This window comes from Myotis yumanensis, unplaced genomic scaffold (assembly GCF_028538775.1).
Source record: "Myotis yumanensis isolate MYYU_CA2020_CCGP unplaced genomic scaffold, mMyoYum1.0.hap1 SCAF_9, whole genome shotgun sequence".
NCBI lineage: Eukaryota > Metazoa > Chordata > Mammalia > Chiroptera > Vespertilionidae > Myotis > Myotis yumanensis.
The window spans coordinates 18228300-18250847 of record NW_027223760.1 but is presented as its reverse complement, the minus strand read 5'-3'; the positions used below and the strand labels follow the sequence as shown (position 1 = coordinate 18250847).

The 22548-nt window shown below is 40.9% G+C and overlaps 1 protein-coding gene and 1 pseudogene across 5 annotated transcripts in view; one reads left to right on the top strand and one right to left on the bottom strand.

The window, feature by feature from the left end:
- Positions 1-22548, top strand: part of SLC13A1 (solute carrier family 13 member 1) — an 85075-nt gene that overhangs the window by 4930 nt on the left and 57597 nt on the right. For all 5 annotated transcript variants that reach the window (XM_070423817.1, XM_070423816.1, XM_070423814.1 and 2 more), the window contains one exon: positions 13468-13596. In XM_070423817.1, coding sequence (XP_070279918.1) covers positions 13476-13596 — 121 coding nt within the window. In that variant the 5' untranslated portion in view covers positions 13468-13475. The remainder of the gene's footprint in view (positions 1-13467; positions 13597-22548) is intronic.
- Positions 16252-18667, bottom strand: LOC139016629 (protein N-terminal asparagine amidohydrolase pseudogene; annotated as a pseudogene).

The window sequence follows — 22548 nt, the reverse complement described above, 5'->3', positions numbered from 1 at the left end:
TATGGGAAATTCATGTGAGCCAAGGTCTCCTCTACTTACAAAGTTGGCAAAGGGACTGGCCTCTGCTGCCCACAGCTGCAGCTTGTCTGCTGCCAGGGGCAACCACCAGCTGCAGCCTCTCCCTGCACTGAAGCCTCCTGGTCCCCTGTGGAGGAAGGGAAGAATTCCCCACCCCTTTTGGTCAAACATCGCTCTGAGCCCCCAAGTTCTTATAGAATTTCTAGTGAAAACAGCAGGCACAGTCAACTGTTTTTGGTTGGGTTGGTTTTGTTTTGCAAATTCGGTGTGAATTCTCCTCCCCTCTCCTCCCTACCCCTCCTACTGCTGCTACTTCTGAGCACTCCTTTAGGAGTCTAGCAACCACTAGATGACAAATTTGAGTCTCAGACACAGGGCTCTACTCTGAATGCCCTCCTCCAACCCTCTTTGAAGATTGTTACTCCATCTGGCATGCATGATGGCTTCTCTTCCCACTCCCCTGGTCCTGAAGTTCCCTAGACCTAGCTGGATCCTATCATGAGCACATCCTGGTTCCTATCTGGACCCCGGCTCTAGTGTCATATCTCTTGGTTAGTCTCAGCAGTGAAAATAAAAAATTACTTCACAGCAGTGAAAATAAAAAACTAAACCAGTTAAAACAAACTTAGGCCATGATTGCATATCATTTATGCTGCTTATTCAACATATAAATCCAGGACACTGATTATCTTCCATAATTTTCAGATAAAGTGAATATGAACTCTTCCAAAGAGAAAACAAGTAGATAATAAAAAGCAATGATATCAGTGAATAATTCATTAACTGGAAAGCATATTCTAAGAAATGCAGTCATTGATTTTTTTTAAGGTACTGTGATAAGAGTACATTAAGTCTGTGGAGAAACTGTGGGCCTGGCATTTAATGAACTGTGTTCCTTTTTCCTTTCCTTCTAATCAACTTATTTGTTAAAACTTGTCATGTTAATGAGAGGGGTTTTTGCTAGTACAATAACACAATTTCATTTTTTGGCTCCTCTAAATGCATAGACAATCATTTAATCAACTGTCAATTAAATTCAAAGAATATTATTTTAACTGCTGCTTACAATGAAAGCAAAACTTTTTTTTTCAGAGAATATGGGCCTTTGGGAGGTATAAAATTTAAGTAGATGCTTACTTTGACATAGATACAAATCAGTGTATTATACCTTTCTGGTTACCAAACTGGAGAACCTTATGCTTCTAAACTCACAGTAACAGAACAAATAAAGCAATAAAAAGTTGCTTTCAAGCAAAACAAAAAGTCAATTTTGCTTCATGAAAACTTAATACATCTACATGATCTAGAGCTAACAAACAATGAATTATTGACTGATTTTTTTTTTCCAGTTTCCTACTAGTTATTGAATTATTTGTATAGACTGACCTTAACCCTTATCTTAATTCCATCTCAAGTCAAAATGTGGCACCCATGATGGGAGACCTTCTGTGGTTTTTCAATGTACTGTTCAAAGGAAAGAGAAGGGATTCACTCAGAAGAGCTTGCTTCTGTTCCAGGAATTCTGTCAGCTGCTTTACCTAAATTATCTTATTTAACTTCATTATGAACAGTAAGACAATCATCCATGTTCTATCATTCTCACTTTATATTTGAGAACAATGATGCTCAAAGGCATGTCACTCAACAAGGGCCACATGGATATTGTGGAAACTGGATTTGATCTTGGGTTCTGTCAGAACTTCTAATTTATGTTTTAAAAGAGGTTTTCGTTGGTCTTGTCTATATTTTTGAAGATTTACCTTTTATTTTGAAAAGTTACATAAAGTGTGGCTTGATAATCATCTATAAACAACTCAGGCATTTCTCTTCATAATAATGCTTTAAGCAGGTCAAACCACAGAAGCAATTTCTCAAGTGACCTTATGCTACTTGATGTCTTCAAGATAGAAAATTGCAGTGGGGATGGGCCTTGTTAACCAGAAGAGAGGTTCAGCTCTAATAAAGAACATGAGGCATTTATTTTAGCAAAAGGGTTGCAATGGGGAGAGGCAGACCCAGGTAGCAACTCAAACTGTGCTCTGGAGAGAACAAAATGTAACTCTTTCATGCAAGTAAGTGAAGGGTTGCTGAGTAGATTAACAGGAATTGGTTAGTTTCAATATGTAAATAAGGGAGATGAAAGTCACAAGGGGGAGGAAGAGTAGGGTGTGTCCATACAGCAGTTCTTGGTCCACAAGCTTATGACTCAGCCTTGAGCTGAGTTTAGCAATAGGTTTAGCAACTTAATAGCAGTTCTAAGAATTGAGGCACAAGATGTGCATTGGCCCCACTTCCTTAACAGCTCCTGACTATCTTTGAAAGTGACTCTCTTAGCAATGCATATTCTATTTTATTTCTCTACTAGAGGCCCAGTGCATGAAAATTTGTGCACTGGGGGAAGGGGTTCCTCAGCCAGGCCTGCCCCCTCTCACAGTCTGGGAGCCCTCAGGGGATGTCCTACTGATAGCTCTGCAGGAGGCAACTGGGCCGATCAGGGGAAGGTGACACCTCCAACACCATTGCTGCTGCCACTGCCGGCCGCCACGGCTGCCTGAGCCTTGGCCCAGCCCTTGCAGCAGCAGCCACCATCCAAGGCTTTGTCCGGAAGGATGTCCGGAAGACATCCAGTCTAATTAGCATATTACCCTTTTATTAGTATAGATCATCAGCCCATGAAAACTGAAGCAGCAGTGGGTCTTCTTATAAGTGTCATTTGATGAATGTCCCAGAGTCCCAGCTATACAAGTCGGTCATGTCAGCTTGTCACGTTGTATACCCCTTCCCTTTCATATCAAATGCTCACCATGAGTCATGGCATTAGGCTGGCATCTTGATATCTTTCAGGTGGAAGAGACTTTAGAACTGGGTTTCAGTTTTTATAGAAATGATAGTTGAGAGCAAAGGAGGGTGTGCCTCACCCCAGAAGCCCGTGGGCATAAGTTGCACAGAAGCTCAAATTTAATCTTTATGAATTGCAGTTGGCTTACACTTATCAGTGTGGGTTCCTGTCCAGTTCATCCTGTTTACAGCTAGGCTACAAAATACTACGCTGCATTTTAACATTTGGCAAGAAGAGCATTAAGAATGGCCCAATCCTTGAGACCCTTTTCCTAACATTTCCAATTAACATCTGCCAGACTCTCGAGCCAGTGATCGCAACCACAACTAAATATCTATCTATCTCTTTATATCTCCCACTATGGTAACAAGTATATTCCTAATACATTGGTGTAAACATTGCTTTACTAGTGGAACCCTATGTCCTTATCACTTTACACCGAATCATCATTAATGCCGTCTTTTTATTTTATTATTTTTAAAAATAGATTTTTATTGATTTCAGAGAGGAAGGGAGAGGGAGAGAGAGAGAGAAACATCAATGATGAGAGAGAGACTCATTGACTGGCTGCCTCCTACACGCCCCACACTGGGGATTGAACCCACAACCTGGGCATGTGCCCTGACCAGGAATCGAACCACAACCTCCTAGTGAATAGGTTGATGCTCAACCACTGAACCACACTGGCTGGGCTATGCTGTCCTTTTAATTGTTACATAGACATCAAGGTCCTTCCCCAATTAGTAGACACTAATCAGTAAAACAAGCCTATAATGTAATTGCTACTTATGTAAATATTTGAATGAAGTTAATAATTGCACTGAATTTTCTCATCTTGGAGAGGAAATTTCTTAAGCATTCCTAGATAAAAAAACTTTTTAGAACTGGCCTTGGCTACATCCATAGTTCCAGTGATATTCTCTGTGCAACATTGTTCTTTTGTGACTATTCCTAACATCTTGTTCATTTTCACTCTTCTCAGCACGTTGTGCTATTTCCTTATTTATTTTTCCATTTCTTGGCTTTTCTTCTTATTTCCATAATGAAACAAAAAGATAAAAAGAGAAGGCCAGGTTTGAGAAGCAATAAGAGGAGAAAATGGAATAACAATTTTTTTTTTTTGTAGAGTGCATTTCTTCCACAATGTCTCCATCTATCTAGTTTATCCATTAATTAGGACCCCTTTTTGAGATGAGACAGGGAAACAGCCACATAGCTATTGAGCAGCATTCCCCAATTGACTAGTTGTAAAACCAAGACCAGATGTCAATTTTCTTTCAGGTATTTCTCTAGGAAATGTTTTATGCCAAGAAAGACTTAAAAACAGAAGAGAATGGGTGAGCCAACACAGCAGGGCTTTAGTGCTTGCCCAAGACCCAAGGAAGAAGCCCAAACCTCACCTCTTAGCACTAAACTCAGACAACTCACATAACAAACTTATTTGCCAAAGGGCACGAGTTAAGGAGGGAAGAAATACAGCTTTACGGGCCAGCTCTATTTCGTGTGCTACTTCCTTCACAATAGATTCATTGTATACATCTTAAATTTCAAAATTAGAATAGAAATTATAATAAATAAAAGAAATGATACATCATGAGAGACTTATGGTGCTGAATCTAAATAAACTAAACAGATGGGAGAAACATACTGCTTGTAAAGAACTGTAAACTTTGAAGGAATAAAGGACCTACTTAGATGTCCGACATAGAAAATTGAAAATGTGTGGGAGAGGATTTAAATAAACTACAAGTGAAAGAAGAGGGAGGGGACAAATTCCAAGGAAACATAAAGAACTTTTAAAGGGCCAAATCAAATAATTAAATATTTTAATAGAAATAAATGATATCAGGGATGTAAGATAAATAGAAAGATGCTATAAATTCTAAGAAAGTGAATATTTTAGACACAGAGAGCATCAAATGATGGATGACAAGAAAAAAAGAGAAAGTAGAACTCATGCTAAAAGTAATGTGGTAGATGAATAAAACCAGAAAATCAAATTTGATATATTTTTATCTCATGAATATTTTATGAGAACTTGCTAAGCCCAAAATGTTGTGCTTAGTGAACTGTGGGGTCTAAGCAGAGTTTAAATAAATGTTAATGCTTTCAAGTAGCTTGTACAATTGCTGAAAAGTCAATATATACTACCTGAGGCCTAGTGCATGAGATTCGTGCACTTGGGGGTCCCTCAGCCTGGCCTGAACTCTCTTGCAGTCCAGGAGTCCTCAAGGGATCTCTGACTGATGGCTTAGGCCTGCTCCCTCCACTAAGCCATCAGTTGGACATCCTTAGCATTGCCTCAGAGGCAGAAGAGGCTCCCACCACTGTGGCTGCACTCTCCAGCAGTGAGCCCAGCTCAGGGCTTCTGGCTGAGCTTTGCTACCCCTGTGAGAGCACACTGACCACCAGGAGGCAGCTCCTGCATTGAGCATCTGCCCCTGGTGGTCAGTGCGCATCATAGCTACCGATCATTCTACCATTTGGTAGATTTGCTTATTGGCCTTTCATTATATACTAGAGGCCCGGTGCACAAAAATTTGTGCACTTCGGGGGGGGGGGGGGGTGTCCCTCAGCCTGGCCTGTGACCTCTTGCAGTCTGGGACCCCTCGGGGAATGACCACCTGCTGGCTTAGGCCCACTCCACGGGAGATTGGGCCTAAGCTGGCAATCAGACATCCCTCTGGCAGCCTGGAAGCCCTCGGGGGATGTCCACTTGCCAGGGGGGAGCAGGCCTAAGCAGCAGTCAGACATCCTTAGTGCTGCTGAGGAGGCGGGAGAGGCTCCCACCACCACCGCTGTACTGGCAGCCGTCAGCCTGGCTTGTGGCTGAGCAGAGCTCCCCCTGTGGGAGTGCACTGACCACCAGGGGGCAGCTCCTGCATTGAGCGTCTGCCCCCTGGTGGTCAGTGTGTGTCATAGTGACCAGTCATTCCCAGTCCTTCTGCTGTTAGGGTCAGTTTGCATATTACCCTTTTATTATATAGGATAGGATTTCAAATGTTTATCACACATAAGGTTGTGTACAAGTACAAGTCATTTGTGCTATGAATGTGTAATTAATGGGTGGATAAACCTCTAACAGTCCCACTTGTCCATGACCTGCTGCTCCTATTTTCTTTGCTTCAGAGCATCTGCTACCCTTCACCCCATTCTTTGGCCTGAAACCTGTGTGTCATCTCAGATGCTTCAGATGTTCCTAAGCATCCATCACAGTCTTATATCCACCCCCACCCCAATCTGCTTCCACAGCTTCATTCCAGCTGCCACTGCTTTCTTGAGGCTGACTTCATCTCCTTCTTTCATGGACCATTTTCACACTCTTTCCCTGAAGTCTCCAGCCAGAGCACTATTTTAAAAATGCCAACCTGGTCCTATTCTCCCCCCCCCCCCCCCAACTCACACTTTTGCAGGGGCTCCCTTTTGCATACAGGGGGAAATATTTAAACCAAGCATGTATACACTGATGGATCTTTAAGATTTTGCCATTTATTTGTCCTAACAACTCTCCCAAAGCCCCACTGCCTATCTCCCATTCACATTTCCCACACTAGCAATATTTCCCTATTTGCAGTCCCTAGAATACCCATGGTTAGTGCCTCTATCTTTGCACGTACTGCCTCGTCTTCCTGGAATGCCCTTTCCTCTTGCTCTGTTCTTGGGAAAGGCAGCTCAGGCTGGTGTACAAGCGGAGTCTCATCCTCTATGTTCTCAATGCATCATGGATACATTGGCCTTTAGAGTATATATTCCATTTTGCCTTTATCCTTGCTTCCCATCTAGACTGTAAATACCTAAAGAGCATGGAACACATTTAATTTGTTTCCTCCAGCACCAAACACATGCCTGTCACATGGTAGATAGCTGATAATTCTGATGAACTGATGATCTTTCATGACAGAAGGATGTGGAGAATAAAGCCAGATCTTGTAGGAAGGAGAGGATGCAGGAGAAAGAATTGAAGGAAGGAACTTCAAGTAGAGCAAAAAGTGTTACTAAAGGACAGACAAGAATGTTGGTGTAAAAGGAGGGTGTCTCTTCCACAAGCTCTTCTTGTCCTTCCATAATACACTTTTATACTTACTCTGGTAACAATAATGAATGTGAATGCCTCATAACTACCATTAGAAATAGTCAATATTTTCATCCCCATTTTAGAGATGAGCAGAGACTCAAAGAGGTTAAGAAATCTGCCCAAAGTCACATGGTTTATAAAGGGAGCAGGAGAATTTAAGGACAAGTCTGTCTGACTCCCAATGTCCTCCTGACATTGCTTCTTTACATCAGACCTTTAAAAGCTGTGCATGGGCTGCCTTGCTCCATCGTTCCTGCATTTGCAATGACAAGAGCATGTATTGAGACGAGGCTTCCTCTGCCCAGATTCAGAGCAACCACAACTCATGACTGACCAATAGTGAAGGCGAAGAAATAAGCCGTGTTTGTTTAAAAGGCTGAGATTTAGGCACTTTTACACAGTGTAATCTCAATCATCTTGATTTATCTAGCATATTCTGAATAACCTCCCCAAGTGATTCGATCATGCTACCCTGGCCCATTTCCTCATCAGTAAAATGAACAGGACTCTTCAAAGAGTTTTGAATGTTAGCCGTGTGGATCAGCTGCCCCAAATTTACCCGAGGTGCTTGCTTAAAATCACAACCTCTGGATGTGAAGTCCAGGATGCTGCTCGCTTAACAGACTCCTAATGTTTCTGAGGCAGTTATTCCACGCACTTCATTTCGATCAGACTCTAATGCATAGTCAGGTTGGAGAACTAAATGATCTCTATGGCTATTCTGGTTCCACTGGGTGCATGGGGAGTAAAGACAGTACATCCCTATTGCTAATGTGGAGACTAAATGAAAAGAAGGAGTTAAAAATTTCCCGGTAATTGGCACAATGCAGCCACCAGTTGTCTTTCCCTGATCTCCATTTGGCCTAAAAATGAATAAGAAATGCTAGTTAGTTTTTCTTGACTTTGTCGTTTAGTTCCTTTTTACTCTTCAGCCCTCCTTCCACCAGATAATTAAAGTCATTTCAAGCTTTGTCAGGTACATGGATTAGGTCTTGAGGAATCATTGCATGAGTGGTAGGTGTATCACAAACCATGCAAAGTCCTTACAGGCTCTGTCGAATAATAAGAGTGTTTTTCTTGTAGCATACATATTTAGAGTGCATGATTTTCCTCCTTTCTTAATTATGTTGTGTTCTCTTTTAAAAATCAGTTGCAGTGAGTGAGGCCTGTGATTGGTCCTACTTTTCTCAAGCTGTGCTGAGAGATCATATCCACATGTACTAATTCATCAGGCAAATTACTATCTAATATCAGTCAGTATGTCATTAAAAATGGAAGGAAGGGTGCAAAAAAATCCTATATTTTAAAGCTTATTCTATATTTCAGTTCCACCTGGAGCTATAACTTAAAATGGAGCCAAGGTAATTTTTAAGTATAATCAGCCAAGATAATGTGACAGTCAGAACTTGGTGGTGGTGGGCGTGGGAGGGGCAGAATTTATCCAAATTGCTGAATCATAGCTTCATTTGCCCTTTCCACCTGGGCAGCAAGTGCCCTGGCTTCCTGTAGTTGAGGTGGTTAAGACCGGATATGACCACGATATAGTTAAATGGGGCCTAGGTAAGTGGAAGAATGTCAACTATGGAAAATTAGCCTATGCAGGTAAAATTTTTAGTTCCAATTCTAGTTTATTGGCAAGAGAGATGTGAGATTCAGGAATAATGTAGAGACATTCACCCACTGGAGTGAGGGTCAAGATATCTGGTGCCAGACAATTAGGAGATAAAATGGAAATTAGAGCAAGGAAAAGCAAAGAGGTACCTATGCTAAAGAACTTCATTCCTAGGACAGTGACTGTTTCATACAGAGATCAAGATATATGAATAAAAACATTATAGCACAAATACAGAGAAGAAATATTCATTCGTTCGTTAAATATTACTGAGCACTTACTACATGTCAGGCACTGTTAAAACAGTTTTTAAAACTTAAAAGTGCTGAGAATGGGGTAGTAAATGAAATGAGGTATGCCCTCAGGGAGTTTATGCTAGGATTGAACCCCAACTCTACTACATACTAGCAATGTGATAATTGATCCTTAGTCCAACATGAAATTTTGGTGGAGACTAAATAAGTCATGTGGAACACTAAGTATAGTACCTGGCATGCCGTAGGTATCATAAATGTTATTTTTCCATCCCTTTATTTAGTCATGTCAGAAAAAAAAGTATTGTTTTACTTGGTACATATCTTCACCTTTTAAATAAGCTTTTCTGTTTATAAAGGCTATGATCAGCATTCTAGATAAAGGTTATACAATTAGAATCCCCCCCCGCCCCCACACACACACACCTAAACTCCCTTCTCCTCTCTAAATACAAAGCAAATACATGTTTCTATATATCAGAATGGGTCAGAAAAGCAAACAAGTGGAGTGAAGTTGAGAAACTGTAGTCTCAAGTGCTCCCACATAATCCAGGGGTCAGAGCCAGGTTATGGTCTGTTGTCTAAAGGGTTGCTAATCAGAAGGAACACCTGTGCAACACGGGTAAACCAGCACTGTCCTCAGGAAACTGGGACAGATGGCCGTCCCCCCATCAGAGGGGGATAATCCTGTTGTCCTCCTTTTCTAGACTTTGAGTTTCCTTAAATATGGAAAAAAATGGGGTGTTTCCCACAAATTCCTGGAAGGTAGCTATTAGGAATAATGCAGATGCCGTGCTTTAGCCAGGGGCACATTGAAGGATAGGCAAGTTTTCAAAATAGGTTCTGCATCTAGGGACTCAGCTTGGGCAGGAGGGCAAGTCATTTTGCTCAGATAGGGCAACTTTGAGGCTGGAATAAAAAGCAAAACTTCCTATATTAAATTATTAAGCCTGCCCAGCTAACACTTTCATATTTTAACAGTCCCAGCCTTTATTTAAAACAATCAAATCAGTGATTTTCAGTGGTTGCTTGAAAACAATTCAAAATCCCCATTCAAGGCCATCTTCAGTCTAAAGCAATATTTTTCCCCCTCCCTCCCTTCTACTTTTCTTTCCTCCCTCCCTCCTTCCCTCCCTCCCTCCTTCTCTCCCTTCCTTCCTTCTTTCCTTCCTTCCTTCCTTCCTTCCTTCCTTCCTTCCTTCCTTCCTTCCTTCCTTCCTTCCTGGGCACTACCTGGGAGCACGTTTCTGTTTGAAACTTGAGCCTAGAGTTAAAGATAAAATGGAAGATCTGGAAGAGGAAGTAAGCCATGCTTCTCAAACTTTAACCTATATGATTCTTATATAGGTTATAGAATCTTATATAGATTCTTATCAGAATCACCTCAGGAACTTGCTGGTCCTGATTCAGTATGTTGGGGGCCAAGCCTGAGATTCCACATTTTTCACAGCTTTCAGATTATGCTGATGCTGCTGGTCCATGGACCACAGAGCGGGTACACAGGGAAATTCAAATGAGCAACCCAAGTGTTGATTCTGAGACTGTGAAGCAAGATTTTCGAGGCAGGAAAGGTGGGCAGCATTTTTCTTACCAGAGATTTTACTCAAATGCTGAGAAAGGCCAAGCAGGTAAGAGAATGCGTGAAATGGAGTCATGGTATTGTACAAAGCTGAAAACTACACCGCAGTCTCGGGTAAGCTTTTCTCAAGTCTGGAGAATTGTCGACATGGAAGAAACTGATCCCAATGTTACCAACTTAGTTTTTCAAGAGAAGCCAGAAATTCATACTTGATTTTTAATATGAAATCTGCTGGTTTTTAACTCCTGACTCAAATTAAATACACACACACACACACACACCACTGTGAGTCGCACATTTTATTTTTTTTCTAGACTTGGCCATCAGCCTGCAACTGCTTCATCTAAAGTCACTGGGTCACAGAGTTCACGAGTCCAAAATAGGGTCACAGGCAGTAGTAGCTGGTACTTAGAGGATCTGGGGACTTGCTGGTATGACTGTATGGTTGAATATTATGGACTAGAGTTTAGTAAAAGGGTGCATGATGAGACCAGGGATCGGAACACAGATGTCAAGAAGATATGTAAAGAAGACTCTTTAGGAAGTAATGGGGTAAGTCTTACTATAATTAGACTGAAGATGGCCTTGAATGGGGATTTTGAATTGTTTTCAAGCAACCACTGAAAATCACTGATTTGATTGTTTTAAATAAAGGCTGGGACTGTTAAAATATGCAAGTGTTAGCTGGGCAGGCTAATAATTTAATATAGGAAGTTTTGCTTTTTATTCCGGTCCCAAAGTTGCCCTATCTGAGCAGAATGTGACTGTCTAGATGAAGTAGATCTGTGTTGAAATGAAATTTTATCCCTCATGGCAGGGGTTATGTGTGGTGAACAAAATTAGCTAGCAATATTTTTTCCTCCCTCTCTCCCTTCCACTTTTCTTTCCTCCCTCTCTCCTTTCCACCCTCCCTCCCTCCCACCCTCCCTTCTTTCCTTCCTTCCTTCCTTCCTTCCTTCCTTCCTTCCTTCCTTCCTTCCTTCCTTCCTTCCTTCCTTCCTTTTTAATTTTTCAGTATTAGCAGTCCCTGATGGATTTGTGCTCTAGATAGTTGTCAGGGTGGCTAGCCCCTTAACCTGGTTTTATGCAAAAGAATGACAAAATCAAAGTGGATTCTTAGAAGATGATCTGGTTTTGGAACAGCCTTGCCTGCAGTGGAAGAAGTGGGGTCAAGGCTGAGGGGCAGATTTGAGAGGTAAAATGACGGGGAGATAGAGGACAAAGAGACTGGTTAGTTGTGCCTAAAGAGCAAGATAGTAAAAGGGTCCCTTTTGTCTTTGAAATCTAGGTTCAATACCTTCCTATGATAGAAAAAAAGTCATCAGGAGGAGTTTTGGGGTTATTCATGTTTGATCTAAGGAAAATATAAACCTGGTCTTTCCCCTACATTGACATTTTAAATTAAGCTGGTATTCACAAATTTTTTCCAAAGAAGTTAGGAAGATAAAGTCAAGGATCAGCTTTGTTTTATTGTTTATTTGAGATTATAGAGGCAGACTTTGTATAAAACTGTCAACATCAAAAACCTTTATTCTTTCTTCTTAAAAAAGATAACAAACAATAAATATATGATACTAGAGGCTTGGTGCACAAATTTGTACACCAGTGGGGTTCCTCGGCCTGGCCTATGGGGATCGGGCTGAAACCGGCTTTCTGACATTCCCCGAGGGGTCCTGGATTGAGAGAGGGTGGTTCTCGGGTGATGCACCCTGAACTCGGGCTCCCTCCTTTCTGGCTCCGAGTGCATTACACAAGAACCACAGCTGCCAAGCCACTGCAGCTCAGCAGTTCCTACGTTGAGTGTCTACCCGCCGTGGTCAGTGCACATCATAGCTACAGGTCAGACAGTCATATATATAGATAGCCCTAGCCAGTGTGATTCAGTTGGTTAGAGCATCACCCCATACACCAAAAGGTGGTAGGCTTGATTCCCAGTCAGGGCCCATACCTAGGTTGTGGTTCAATCCCTGGTCCAGGTGCATGCGGGAGACAACCAATAAATGTTTCAATATTTTTCAAGTTGATTTCTTTTTTCTCTCTCTCCTTCCCTTCCTCTCTCTAAAAATCAATAATTTTTTTAAATGATGTAATCCTGGATTATTAAGGATTGCTTAGAAACCCACTAAAAGTGCAGGGATGCTGGGTGAGTAAATGCCAAAACCAGAGAGCTCACCCTGAAGTAGGTGAATCAGAGGGCAGCAGAGCTAGAAATTGTATTGCCCTGGGAAAATCTTAAGTGAAAGATTTCATTAAACTCAGATAGTTTTTGTAAAATTTTTCAAATTCAGTTCAGAATTTGCAGAGATTAATAGTGTGAGAGCAAAACAATGCTATATATATATAATAGATGTTAATCTTTATTAATCCCTTAGTAGGTTCTGGATAATTTCCTATGAAAATTATGTATGTGCGCCAAATATAATCATGAATTTCAACCATTTCTTAGCAATGCCATAAAACAGAAATCCACAGTTTTTACCTTTCAAATGAACAGATTAACCCTGTTGAGTCTCCCTGTGTCTCCTAAGGAGCTCAGCTATCTTTCTAAAAAGCAAAGCAGAAAGTTCTTCACCTCCAAGTTCATATCACTCAGGAGCTAATTCAGTCTCTTCCATGTCATGCAAAAATGTTTCCCCTTTTAGCAGAAGGGAAGGAAGGTGGGTATGCATGGATCCCAAACAACCAGGCACCAAGGAATGCAACTAAAAGGCGGCTGTGTCCTGCCCCAGGGGCAAGGCAGTAACTTGGCCTTCCTGCACTCCAGAACTGTGAGGGCATTTCATCAGCCAAAGGGATGAGCACCAGCAGCCACACACACTGATATGAGCACAGAAAGTTGACTACATGCTTGGAAGGAAATGTGAAGGAAACGTAATGAATGGGGAATTTTAAATGTCTTTGATTTTTGGTGTGTATTCGATTTTTGCTCTTGGAACCCCCAAGAATGACAGTTTACCCCCCCAACTCAAAATGCAGAGGCCTCAGAGTGTCCTCCTTCTCTGTGACATGGCTCCATTCAGCAAATGTGGTTGTGATTTGAACTACGATTTCCCAGCCCCATCATTTCATGTTGTGTTTTGCTATTTCCAGGAAGCGAAATGTGCCTACACACTCTTTGTTGTTGGCATATTTTGGCTTACAGAAGCGTTGCCCCTGTCTGTAACAGCTTTGCTGCCTGGCCTAATGTTCCCATTGCTTGGAATCATGCCCTCAAAGACGGTAAGTAAGTTAAGTTCTCTTGCAAATGTTTACCATGTTTAGATCGCTTGCTTTGTGCTGATATTTTCATTGAGAAAACTTATATTTAAAGGCAGCGATAATCTTGTGAATAACACTTCCAGGTACTCTGGCCAGGTAGCTCAGGCTCATCTTGATAAGCCAAGGTTGTGGGTTCGATCTCCAGTCAGGGAACATAAAAGAACCAATCAATGAATGTATAAATAAGTGGAACAACAAATCTCTCTCTCTCTCTCTTTCTCTCTCTCTCTCATCAATAAATAAAAATTAAGAAAAAAAATGATGCGTCTATGTAAGTCCTCCAAAAATCCAGTTGTTTCTCTTCTCTAGAACTCTGCATGTGTGTCCACCTTCAGGTGGACAAAAACTAAACACAGGCTGCAGCTTCTTGGGCTGTGCATGTCATTAAGGGAAATGTGTGTCCCTTCTTCCCAGGCTGACACCTAAGCCTGGAGCATCTCTCCCAGCAAAAGGGCCAGTTCTTTCACATCCTGCAGAAGCTTTGTGCGTTCAGCAGAATTCAGTCTCACACAGGGTTGGAAAGCAATTTTTGTTTTTAATGAAGAAAAAGCTTCCCTGTTTTCTTTTCTAGAAACCTGACATTTCAAAAGATAAAACCAAATTAACTTTCACGTGTCTTTCTATTTTGTTCTTGCTGAGAGGAGTTTATTCATGCTGAGAGGTGCCTCTTACCTTTATATAATCTAAAGGTATCCATCTGAAGAAAATGAATTCAGTTTCTTATTAAAACCGTGAAATGCATTGAAACCAGAATATCTATCTCCACACAGTCTGCAGCCACCCAGCACACAACTGCTTACATCACAGCCAAAACATTCCCGGGAAAAAATGTCAAGTTCAAGATGCCAGAATTTATCACCTTTGGACTTCTTTCTTCTGCCAGGGTCCAATATTACTATCATGAGACTCATCTGTCTGATAATGGAGGTGGGGATTTTTTTTTTAACTAACCCATGATACAGTGTTTTTTTTTCTTCTACACCCCTCTTCCCTGCCCCCCCCTACCCCACCCCATCCCCTGGATAAACTATTATTCCTTTTCTTATTTTCATGTTGCTCCTTCCCATTTTGGAATCTGTTTTTTTGTTTGTTTGTTTGGTTGGTTGGTTGGTTGTTGTTTTTTTGTTATTTGTTTTGCATTTCTGTTCCTTCCTTTTCTTCTTTTCTTACTACATTTCCTTCTCCCTTATAATCTTGACTCATATTTTTCGAGGCACCATTGATTTGGAAGAGTGTAGCTGGGGCTGTACTTTAGCTTCTCTCACCCCCAGGCTGAAGATTTGCTGCCCCACAGAATCTAGGAGCAATAAACAAAGATGTTTCTCAAAGGCTCCAACACTTTATATGGCTCTCAATAAAGGAAACAGAAAAAGAAGGGTCGACAAATCTTCAGAAATAAGGTGACAAATGAGTAACCTCTGTTTTTCTGGCTTGTGTGGTCCCACTGCCAGAGATAAAGTTTAACAGCCACATATTTGTCTCTTATGATTTAATAATAATCAGACTGACTAAATTAACATTTTACCAGAGACTTCGGTAGAAGCAAGATAAACTAGAATCATGGGTATTTCTGTGGCCAGCAGGCTGGAGGGAGACAGAAGGAAAAGGGGACCTAGAAAGGCCTGGCTTTGTGGGAACTGCCCAAGAAGTAGCTCTGCCCCTTTTCACTACGTGGAGGCCTCACAAGAGGCAGCAAGATTCCAGGCGCCAATGACAGTTGCATTACACAGGCTGCTGATAGCTGTCCAAGAGTCCTTTACCCCCAAAGTCCTTTACCCTCAGGCTAATGTAACAGTCACAGAATCATAGACTTGGAAGGGAGTTGTCTGAGTCATTCTATCCTGGGCAGGGATTCCCCTCCACAATAGCCCTTACAGATAAGATCACTCAGGCAGTGCTTAAAGGCTTCCTCTATGTGGGCTTGAATCCCTCGGGAAAAGCCCATGGCATTTTTGAATAATTTTAACAGGTGACTCAGCTTTATTGAGCCCAAGTCTGAAACTCAGTCACTCTGACTCTTGAAACTTCTCTTGCAGCTAAGATTCCACCAATGAACCTCTCATCTTTCTTTCACATGATAGTGCTGCTTGGATTTGAAAATAAATATAATCTCTTTAAGTCTTCCCACTTCCAGCTTTCAGACCTCAACTCTCTTCCTCAACCCCACCACCTCCAACTCCATCGCCACCACCATCTTTTCTCTTGACGAAACTACCTCTGGTTTGTCAATGACACTTAAGTATTAAATAGTTAAAAATGCAATGTCTGTCACATAGTAAGTACTCAATATATGTCAGTCAATATTAGTAGGATTGTTTGTACACTGACAAAAGTGAATAGATCACTCTAGAAACATTCTTTTTACTTTCCTTTGCCAAAATAAGATTTTATTTTGAAAGTCATTTAAAAGATACTAAGACTCAATGGATGTAGTTCCCAAACCGTACTCTGTCCAACTCCCACCAGTTGTCTGTCATGCCCCAAAATTGCTTTCGTTGGTAATTCCTATTTTTAGCTTGCTGGAGAAAAGATATTTTCCTTTTTGTTTGTTTATTTGTTTGTAGAGTAGAGCTTTATTTTCTAGGAAATAGTGTGTTTGTAAAAAAAAAAAAAAAATCAGGTAGATCTACTATGTTCAACAATGTGGGGAGAAGGGGGTCAGCCAGAGGTGAAATGGAAAGGTTCTTTAGTATTTGTTGCAACCAGAAATCCACATGTGGAAACGGCATTCAAGAATAAGGTCCTGTGCGAAGTTGCTCTGTCTTTGCATCGGAGAAATGAATCACTGGTCCTCCTGCTGAGTCACTGCTGGTGCAGCTCGCAGCTCCTCCAGACCGCAATCCTGGAAGGAGGCTCTGTGAATTTCTGCAGTTTCGGTGTTGACAGCAATGCCATAAATCATTGGGAAGTGGTTTTCATTTTCTTCCAGGTCATTTAATTCTGTCACATATAATGTCATCAAGTGAATGTTATCTTCCTGTCTGTCAAATTCACTAAGAAGTTGATGAGTACATTTTTGTGACAACTGCCCATTGTCCCTGAAGCCTCCTACGAGGCTCACTTCCAGGGTTCCACACTGAGAGCGATTGGGAAAGGATTTTATGGAGTTCATCACCGAGGGGCCTTAGTTTGGGTGTAGGTCCCATCACAGTGTATCAAGCAGGGAGCCATTACCTGTGTGCCTCAGGACGACAACATGACGAGTGGTGGCATCATCAGAGCCAGGAGTGGGGATGGAGCCATCCTTTGAGGTGGTCACTGGAAGCTCTCTTTGCTGAACATCCGGAAGGCCCTGGGGTGCCCCTTGTTGAACAGACTGACCTCCGAGCAGTCTGCCTCTTTCCTCCACAAGTGGGTGGGCTCGGATAATGGTCCCTCACGGCCCCTCAACCAGCAGCTCCCCATATGGGTTGCCCGCCCCCCTCTAGAAACATTCTGATTGTTGCAAAGCTAAAGTGAGTTTATCATCTCCCTTCTGGTATTTCAGCCTAAATTCATTTTAAATTTTATGTTACTTTTCACCTGTCAAGCTTAACTGGAGCTTGAAACAAATCAAAGTCCTTATAACTTTGAGTGGAGGAAACTGTCTTTTAGTCTTGTGATCCTCTGTCCACACAGGGCAATGACCTTTTTCTCAAAAGTAGCTGACCTAAGCTACAAGGAAAGGGCTAGAGATTCAGTCAGAAGACCTGAGCTGAAAGCATGATATTCACAATAATTACCTGTATGATCCTGATCATGTCTTTTAACAACGCCTTTTTTCTCATCTGTCAATGGGGAATAACAATGTCACACAATTTAAGGGTTATAACAATCAAATCAAATAATACGTGTGGAACAGTGGTGCAAACTAAGTATCAAATATTCTTATGCATTTTAATATTCACAGTTAAAGTTTGTTTAATAGTGTGAAACTATCATCCCAGCCTGTTGCAACATTTTGGAATCTCACCTGTCTCTGGAGAGAATAATATTTCTTTAATATCTTTATCTGAGTTCAGAGCCCTACACATCTCTTTGTTTGGCCTCCATAGTTTTAACATTATTTATCAAGCCAGTGGTAAATACCTATATCTTATTTATTGTTAGAGACGGGCTCTGCGCCCTGGTTCTTGTCTTGTTTGTAAGAAGGAATTCAAATGAGAGACAGTACCAAATAGCAAAGTATGTGAGAGTTTATTTGCAATTAAAGGAAATATACTCAGATATAATCCAAGCTGGACGTTTACTGGCAGAAGCCAAACCAAATGCCCCACCAGTTTGGGTTTTGTAATTTTATACTCTGGAGTTTACAAAACAAAACAACAAAAAAACCCAAACCTCCTCAGGTTTCAAGGCTGCCCCACCCAGATGTTAAGCTATCTGTTATACCACATCTTGGAGGAGGTTTCAAGTCTCCCCCTTCCTCACTCTTGGGTCTGTTCACTCTCCGATAGTTCTTGTTAGTCACGTCTCCCAAGTCTTCCCTTTGATCTTAGCTATCTTTCCCTGCTCATATCTATCAAACTACCTACTCCAACATTACTGAGCACATTGTTGTACGAAGAGCATCAACAAGTATTGAATTTCCCTCATCCACTGAATAAATTTGAAATGCTAAATATGTAGTGTGCCATTAGATTTCCCCAAACAGGTTTTTGTTATTAAAGCACATTTATATATAAATTTAAGTATATAGATGTAAAGATACAAATGTACCATAAAATGTTATATTACATATTTACTCAGTTATTTAATAAATATTTATGTGCTAGGACTCTACCAGACACTTTAGAATGTATCAGTGAATGAAAACAGACAAAGAGCCCCTGTCTTCCTGGGAAAAAAAGAGACAGCAAACAATATGCCTTAAAGAATAGGTAAATTAGTTAGTGAGTTAGAAGGTAATTGGTGCTATAAAAAGTGCCACAGAAGAATGAGGTCAGGAGAGGGTTTCAGTTTTAAATAAAATTATCAATGAGGTGTCCATACCTGAAGGAAGATTTACAGGAGATGAAGGAGTTAGCCATTTGGGTATATGGGGAACAACCATGGCTAAAGGGGAAATACCCCATGCAAAGACCTTAACGCAGGTATATATCCGCAGTGTGATTGGAGCTGAGTGAATGAAGGAGAGAATGATAGAAAATGTTGTCAAGGAGATAATGTGAACAGGAACTGGACCATGGAGGGCCAAAGTAAGCCACGATAAGGTTTGTTTTTTAAACATATTTTTATTGATTTCAGAGAGACAGGGAGAGGGAGAGAGAGATGGAAATATAATGAGAGAGAATCATTGTTTGGTTGCCTCTTGCACGCCCCCTACTGGGGGTTAAGCCCACAACCAGGCATGTGTCCTTGACCAGAATCGAACCTGGCACCCTTCAGTCTACAAGCTGAAGCTCTATCCACTGAGCAAAATTGGCTAGGGTGACCATAATAAGGTTTTAACTGTGAATGAAGTTAGACCCTCTAAAGAGCCTTGAGTAGAAGGGTGATACAATCAATTTGACTTTTATTTTAAAAGAATAACTGTGTTAAGAACTGAGCTCTGGAGAACTAAGAGGTTGGAGAGAAAAGAAAGTGCTAGCAAAGAAGACTGAGAATGAAAGGTTATTGAGATAGAATGGAGACCATGAGAGTGTGGGGTTTAGAAATGCAAGTGAAGCAAATGTTTTGAGAATGAGGCAATGATCCAAAGTGTCAAATCCTCTAATAGGTCAATTAATGTGAAAACTGGAAATTGACCATTGGATTCAGCAACACAACATAAGTAAATATTCTCTTAAGTATATTATTAAAATACTAAGGGCCCAGTGCACGAATTCGTGCACCTTGAAAGGAACTGTGGGCCTCAAGGCACAGGGGAGGGTCTCACTCATCTTCCGTGACCCCGCCTGCCCCCTCCCGCCACGGCCCCCGATCCCCTGTCTGCTGGCAGGGGCCTGGAGCGATTGAGGCTGATGCCAGCAGTGGATACAAGCAGTGGCTGCTGCTCCTATTGCCCCTCAGGAGCAGGGGGAGGTGGAGAAGCCCTCAGGGGCAATCAGGGCTGGCAGCTGCTGCTTGTACCCACTGATGGTGCCAAGTGATCGGGACCAGCGCTGGGCACCGGCAGCAGGTGTGAGCAGCGGCTCTGGCGCTGGCCGCAGGTGCGAGCATCAGGCGGGACCACGGTGTGCGGGAGCAAAGAATTTTCAGTAACCATCAGAGGCTTGCCCTGATGACAGCAACTGGCGCCCCTCCCTGGTCTGGCACCCCCGCTCACCTGTTCCACCATTTTACCATGGCCAACGCCCGCTGTGTCCTGCACACGCCCCCTGGTGGTCAGCACACGTCATAGTGACTGATTGTTCGGTTGTTCCAGTTGTTCAGCCATTCGTCCTATTTGCATATTAGCCTTTTATTATATAGGCTAGGATAGGCTTTATAATCATACACATTAGAACTGACAAAGTATCCCCCCAAATCTCATTTAATTCACAAACGTGATGTGAAGTATTATTTTACTTTCATGGGTAGGTATACTGGCTTGTAACAAGTTTGCTGAACTGGTGTAAATTACGTAGCTAAGAGAGAACCCAGGTGCTCTGATCACAAAAGCCCATGTTTCTTGATGAAATCCCATTTGAAACGAATGTAACTATCTTGACGTTGAAAATGGATTTCAAGTTTTGTTAGGAATCTGATTTGACATACCAACTTTGCCTCGAAAATAGTTATATTTATCAGCATCTTTTACAAACCAATGGCACCTTCTCTTATTACCTCCTATACAAGTAGACTATAAACACACACAGCTAAAGTTCTTCAAATATACTAACTCTGATGAAAAACAAACAATGGAAAACGGAATGCAAAAATTCCTCATTACGTTTAACAACTAATTTCACTTAGACAATTGGGCTGAAGGCCATAATTTGTTTACATATTATATTATGTGATTGACAAACCATAAATCTGAGGGATGTATCCAGCCTGCAACCCAGTTTTCAAAGTAAAAAGTTTTGTTGGAAACACACAGAGCTATGGTCACTCATTTATGTATTATCTTTGGCTACTATTGTGCTACAAAGACAAGTTGAAATAATACTTATTATAGAAATTATAAGGCTCACTAAGTCTAAAATATTTATTAATTCTTTATAGAAAAAGTCTGTCGAGTTCTGGTATAATCTAAAGATATTATAAAAAGCATATCTCATGGTCCTGGACCCCTTTCTGTGTTTAATTAGTTAATAATAATAGCTTGCTTTTATGTGTTCCTTTGTGTTTTTAAAAGAATATTGCCTTTTTCCTCTCATTTAAGTACAGAGTATTGTTGAGATAGGATCAGTGGAGCTTAGTTCAATGTGCAAAACTCCAAAAGAGATAAGAGTAGAGGAAAGCTCAAGTGTCTATTTATCTCACAATTATCAAATCAAGTATCAGATCCTGTAAGGCTTTCCAAATTCCCCTAGGAAAAAGTGGTCGCTTACTCTTTGAAACCTCAACTATGCCTTGATGATGTAGCTCTCATGTACCTGTGCTACATTGTTGTGCTCTTTGTTAACTTATTTTTCCTCATCTAACACCCTGTAAACTCTTTTGAGTTTAGACTTATTAATTCAACACCTGTTGAGTGCCAATACATGCCAGGCATGTGTTAAGTCCATAAATACAATGACCAATAAGACACATCTGTGCCTTCAAAATATGTCTAGTTGAATGAAAGGAATGGTTAAGTAAAGAAATGATCTCTATACAGATTAAGATGTACTATAACAAGAGAATGTACCATCCAACCAAGTCTGGGGTGGTCAATCTTGGAAGAATTGATATCTGAGTTCATTCATGAAGGAAGATAAGGTGTAACCAAGGTGAGAGAAAGGATCATTCCAGTTAAATGACAAGCGAGTGTTACAGCATTTCTATGTTTGGGGCTGCACATGTAGGAGGAGTTGGTGGAGCACTGAAAGACTAAGCAGGAGAGATGAGACGGAACTAAATAATAAAGAGTCTTGTAAGTCATGTCGAAAAGATTAGATTTGGTCTTAAAAGACATGGGGTCCACTGAAGGAGCATAGGAAGGACAATAATGTGATCAGATTCACACTTTAGAAAAGTGACTGTGACAACAGCAATGAGTGAATTAGACAAGGAAAGATTATGCAGAAACCAAGTAAGAAATGGTGAGGAGCTTAATGAAGATAGTAATGTGCAAAGAGAAAAAAGCTGACAAATTTAAAAAATTTGAAGGAACCAGAAATAATAGAATTTGGTGACTAATACACAAATATTGAACGTGAAAAAACAATCATGGCTGGCCCTCAGGTTTCTGGCTTGAGGAACTTAATAGATGAAAGTTTCAAGCACCACAAAAAAGAGGAATGTTGAGTTTTTAGATATTTGTGGGAAATTCAAATGGAAATGTTGGATATACCAGTCTGGAACTCAGACTTATCTATCTGGATATAAAAATTTTAAAGTCTTCAGAATTCATTCAATAAATATGTATTGAATGCCTATTCTGTGCCAGACATTATTTTAATCACAAATAGATATAAAATGAAATCATAAGATTCAACCATTAGGTGTATAAAACAAGGAGATTGAAAACAGAATATCATCATTTAAGAAAAGGGCAGAAGAAGAGTAATTTTCTAAGAAGGCCAAGAAGAAAAATTCAGAGAGGCAGGTTTAGGACCAGGGAGAAAAAAAATGGTTCATAAATCTGGAAGTACTAGTAGATTACTAAATTGAAAGAATACTTATACCAAGATAAAGGGTTGAGGGAGGGAGTTAGGAGAATAGCATTTTGGGAACAGAGTGTAGATAATTGGAATTTAGGAGCTCAGTAACCATAGCTTATTCATTGATTTTCTTTCTCTCTTTCTCATTTATTCAATATTATTTACTAAGCTCTTATTCCTTAGGACTGTGCTAGGTGCCAAT